Genomic DNA, 4,444 nt, shown 5'->3' on the forward strand with positions numbered 1-4,444 from the left:
ACATGGTGCATTTTTATACCAAATTAAGCTAATACAGACTAATTACCAACTAATATATGCACATAGAATGGAATAGATGTGGGCTATCAAGAGGGGCCTGCAGCTCATTTTTGCTTCTGGGCCTCCTTGTGGGTTATTCCAACCCTGACCAGTAGACACAGCTTTAAAACCCACAGATGACCAGTGATTATGGATTATTTTGGAAGTGAAAAAAACATGAACCGGTTTTCAGGTCTGACAGTACTGATACGCTTCTTATAAACATTGCAGTAAGTACGTTTCTCCTGTCCACACTGGCTGTGAACAGATAATAACCTATCACAATTGACCCCTTCGAAAGTCCTGCCCCTTTTTGCCCTGTGGTCCAATTACCGTTGAGCAAGCTTCAGTCAGAACCTCAGTCAGCTTAGGCTAATTCTACATTAATCATTAGTTAGATAGCGTTTTGCTACGGAGCAAAACATGAGCTAAATAGCTAGCTAATTTACATCAGTCATTAGATACCTAACATTAATGTTTTGCTAACTTATGATGTGACTGTATATATGGCAGTTGACTGAGGTTCTGACCTCTTGCTCAACTGTTACTGGAGCCCACAGCAAAAAAGGTCCCTCAATTCATTTCCTTATTGATTGCCCTGGCAGAGAATCTGGTCTGTAAAATGTAAACATACCAGACACGACTGATGCTTGGAAGTATGAAGATAAGACCTGGGTTGTAAAAGAAAACACAGAATTGTCCGACGTAGCGGAACAATGAGGCCAAATAAAGCTTTGAGGTCTTCTGTAGCTCTAAATCTTCAGGTTGGGTTTAACCTTCAGCAAAAACTCTGTAGCTGTCAGGGTTAGAGGACCAGTTGACAAGGCAAGCATCTTCTAAGACACTTGGAAGACAGTATAGAGTCCTGTTGACAGTCTATGTAGTTATAATTGCTAGGCTGTGTGAGTGTTTATGTGTGTATGTGTGTACAACTTGACCACTCCATCTCCTCATATTAATAGGTGTAAATAGAGATAGGATAGGGAGGGGTTAATTCATTAGTAAGACAGAATTAAAATGCATCAACTTTAGATATTTACGCTGAGCGGCACAAGAAGCTTGAAGAGTGTGGAAAACAGTCCATCACATTCATCCATCGCCTCTCCTCCGCTCCGTATCTGATCACAAACTCTATGTGCATGACTGGCACGCATGTGGCACACGCAGTATGCGCACAGACAGAAATGACTTACAGAACCCCCTCTTCATCCTGTCTTTCTCTGCCCACCTCCTGCTCTCCTCCCTCCTCCCATCCAGTCCGGCAGTCGTCGTTCCAATTACTCCAACACTGCCCGCCGCCAGCAGCAACAGCAACAACAGCAGCAGCAACAGCAGAACAGCGCTAACTCCATGATGCAACCGCAGCATGGAGGACACGGCCAGCAGGAACCTCTGCCCTCCCACTGCGTCTCCCCCATGTCTCAGGGAGGGCAGGGCGGTGTGAGCAGCCAGTCTGTGCCTGACCCCCACCAGGTAGGGATCGGGAGGGGACTCATTCTATATTAATAGTAGTGTTGTTGTTCTGGGGAGTGTGTGTTGAGCTTCTGTCTGTTCCAGCAGGGCCGTCCCAGCTCGGTGTCCTCCCAGAGCAGCCAGCAGAGCATGAGGAGCTCGTCCTCCAACAAACACGTCTCCTCCTCCAGCGCCACCCCGTCCTCCTCCTACTCCCTGCTCCAGCCCCTGGTGCCTGAGGTAAAGGAGATGAGCTCGGGATACACTAGACTGAGCGCCAACCCCATGGTAGGAGAGCGAACCGCCACACGCCCCGCCGTCCGCTGTCTGCTGGCTAGCTGCCTAGCTGCCCTTCTCCCTGTCTGGCTACTAACACCTGGAGGGAGGGACTAATATTTCAATGCTTTACGTGTGCACCGGGAGCCTCTGCTCACAGCTCAGGTCTTTCAACCTCCTGGCGGTGGATTGCAGATACAACTGTTTTCATAGTTAAGACAAAGAGAGGTGCAACTTAACTTGAGTGCTGCTGTCTGTAGAGACGCCCGGTGGACACGGTCTTGGCTCTCTTCTTAACTCTTTTGGGTTTTAGTCTGCTGTTTTCATTTCATATATTCTTTGGGCACTGATGGAAACTTTTACAACACGTACCGTCAAACAAGTAATTGCTAGTATTTAGGAAACAATATTTGGAATCCCTTAATTAGACACATCGCATCAGTATTTTAATCAGTGTCCTCGTCAGTTTGTGAAAATATGAAGGTAGAAAATCATCACACTCAACCAAAGACAAATAATAACAATAATAATAATAATAATAATAATGGTGCTGGTTTCATCCAGATATTTTTAGACTGGTCTGCAGTGTTAAACCAACCTTAAAGGTCCAGTGTGGAGGATTTAAGTGCAAAGGAGGAACTATGGTGGCTGGGAAATGCTTCTATCTCGAGCCAGTGTTTGGTTTGTCCCTTCTGGGCTACTGTAGATTTTGACTATCTCATAATGTACATATTGTGTCAGTAAATGTGAGCTTTAGTTCCAGGTAAAATATTGAGTAGAATACTGAATAAACATTGTGTCATTGCAAGTTAAACCCGGGGTCAAACAAACAGGGTGTTCTCTTGATCAAGAAAAGCATCTAGAGAGGGGCTAATGGGTCCATTTGACCCCCCCCCCCCAGTCCTGGCTCAGACACTGGGACTGAAAACAATACAGACCTGATTAGTATTGGTAGCATTATCATCCTCCTGATGGTGGCACCCAGTACATTGAATAGGAATGATTAGTAGTAGTACTACTAATGAGCTTTTATAGAGTTTGATGTTGAAGCCCCCCCAACAATGCTCCCAGTGCCCAGCAAAGCAAAGCAGCAGACTAAAATCCAGCTGATGGGCTCCTTCTTTCTTTAACTCTGAACTGTGGATGCTCTCTGGCGGTAGGACACTACTAACTTGGGGCTGTGCTGCTAACTCAGTCCCACCTTTCACACTCTGACACTAATCAATCACTCACTCTGTGTTGTTGATGTTGGAGTTGGTGCTGCACATGACTCACATTTCATTACTTACTGCCAGTAGTTATTTACGAATACAATGTCCTCCATCTGTGGACTACTTCCAGCTGTCTAATCATCACTGCGTTGCCATATTGAGACATTGTGCTTTACAGTCATGTCTTAAAGAATAAGAAGAACCTTAGTATAAGGTGTCCCTCCTTTGATTTCCTGTCATCTCAGCCAACTAGAGCTTAACAATTAGCTGATTCATTGATAATTGACTTCTAATTGACTAATTGAAAGGAGTCAGTGTGATTCTGTGGCAGTAACGTATCTTGATGATCATTTGAATTGCACTTAAGTAAATCACACTCACACAGAGAGATGAGAACAACAACAGAATGAAAAGATCTGTGTGCAGCCCTGCTCTCCATGTTCTGTCTCTAACTCTACGCCTTCATTGTTGCTTTCTGCGTGTGTGTGTGTGTGTTTTCCCAACTCCTCTTTTTCTCACCCATTTAACTGTACATGCATTAAACGCTGTTATTTTATCTGAGAAGTCACTCCGCTGACACTGATATTTTACTCTTTTTTCCCCCAATCTATCCATTCTTTTTCTCCTCTCTAATTCCCTTCCTCTCCCCCCTCCTCCCCCTGCAGCCGAAGCACCAGGACACTTTCTCTCTGGCCCCCCAGCGGCCCCTCACCACCATCAACCCCATCGGCCACTCCCTCCATCCGAACGGAGCGCCCACGCTCAAGCCTTCCCCCGTGCCACGCACCATCCAGGCCATGCCCTGGGAGCAGCGCTCCCTCTACAATCAATGAGACCTCCCGGGAACCAGCCGCCCCGCCTCACGGTCGCGTCCTCCACCACCACCACCCCCCACACGCCCTCCTCCTCCTCCTCCTCCTCTCAGCCTCTTTCGGACCCAGCATCAAGGAGGAAGGAGTTGGGATGCCCCTCCACCACCCCACCCCCTCCTTTGGAACGTTGTGTTTGGGAACGGGGAAGGGCACATTGAGAACTAGTTGAGATTGATTACTGAGTAGTTAGGTTTAAAAAAAAATGTGTTGCCTTGACCCTCATGTATGATCTATGCCATGTACTGGATATAAGTTAAAATGTCTGTCCTCTCGCTAAGAATTTTATCTCCCCATCCTCCTCTCCCACGCTAGTTATGAAAATATCTATCCTTCCCATTATGAATAGTGTCTCTCCCCACCCCGCCCCTTTTCCATATGTTAAAAGAAACGAAGAGGCTATTTTTATCAAAAGTGTGTTCCAGACCCTGAAAGTTGAGGGATTCCAGGGCGCCAAGTTGTCAAAGTAAATGAGACAAAATTCTCCCTTCAAATATGTTTTTGAACATAAAACCCAACTTTTTTTTGTCAAGAGGCTTCTGGAAAGGAAAAGGGGAAACAAATCTTTTATTTCTTTTTTGTTTTCTTTCTCCAAAC

The 4,444-nt window shown here is 45.9% G+C and overlaps 1 protein-coding gene across 4 annotated transcripts in view; it reads left to right on the forward strand.

The window, feature by feature from the left end:
* Positions 1 to 3,959, forward strand: part of LOC118323461 (zinc finger protein 646-like) — an 11,504-nt gene extending 7,545 nt beyond the window's left edge. For 2 of the 4 annotated variants that reach the window (XM_035655428.1, XM_035655431.1), the window contains 3 exons: positions 1,297 to 1,512; positions 1,597 to 1,779; positions 3,644 to 3,959. In XM_035655428.1, the coding sequence (XP_035511321.1) occupies positions 1,297 to 1,512; positions 1,597 to 1,779; positions 3,644 to 3,811 (567 nt within the window). In that variant the 3' untranslated portion in view covers positions 3,812 to 3,959. The remainder of the gene's footprint in view (positions 1 to 1,296; positions 1,513 to 1,596; positions 1,780 to 3,643) is intronic. The other 2 variants (XM_035655430.1, XM_035655429.1) reach the window with 2 other exon arrangements.
* The last annotated feature ends 485 nt before the right edge of the window (positions 3,960 to 4,444 follow it).

This window comes from Morone saxatilis, unplaced genomic scaffold, assembly GCF_004916995.1.
Source record: "Morone saxatilis isolate NCDOM2014 unplaced genomic scaffold, NCSU_SB_2.0 Contig14, whole genome shotgun sequence".
NCBI classification, from domain to species: domain Eukaryota; kingdom Metazoa; phylum Chordata; class Actinopteri; family Moronidae; genus Morone; species Morone saxatilis.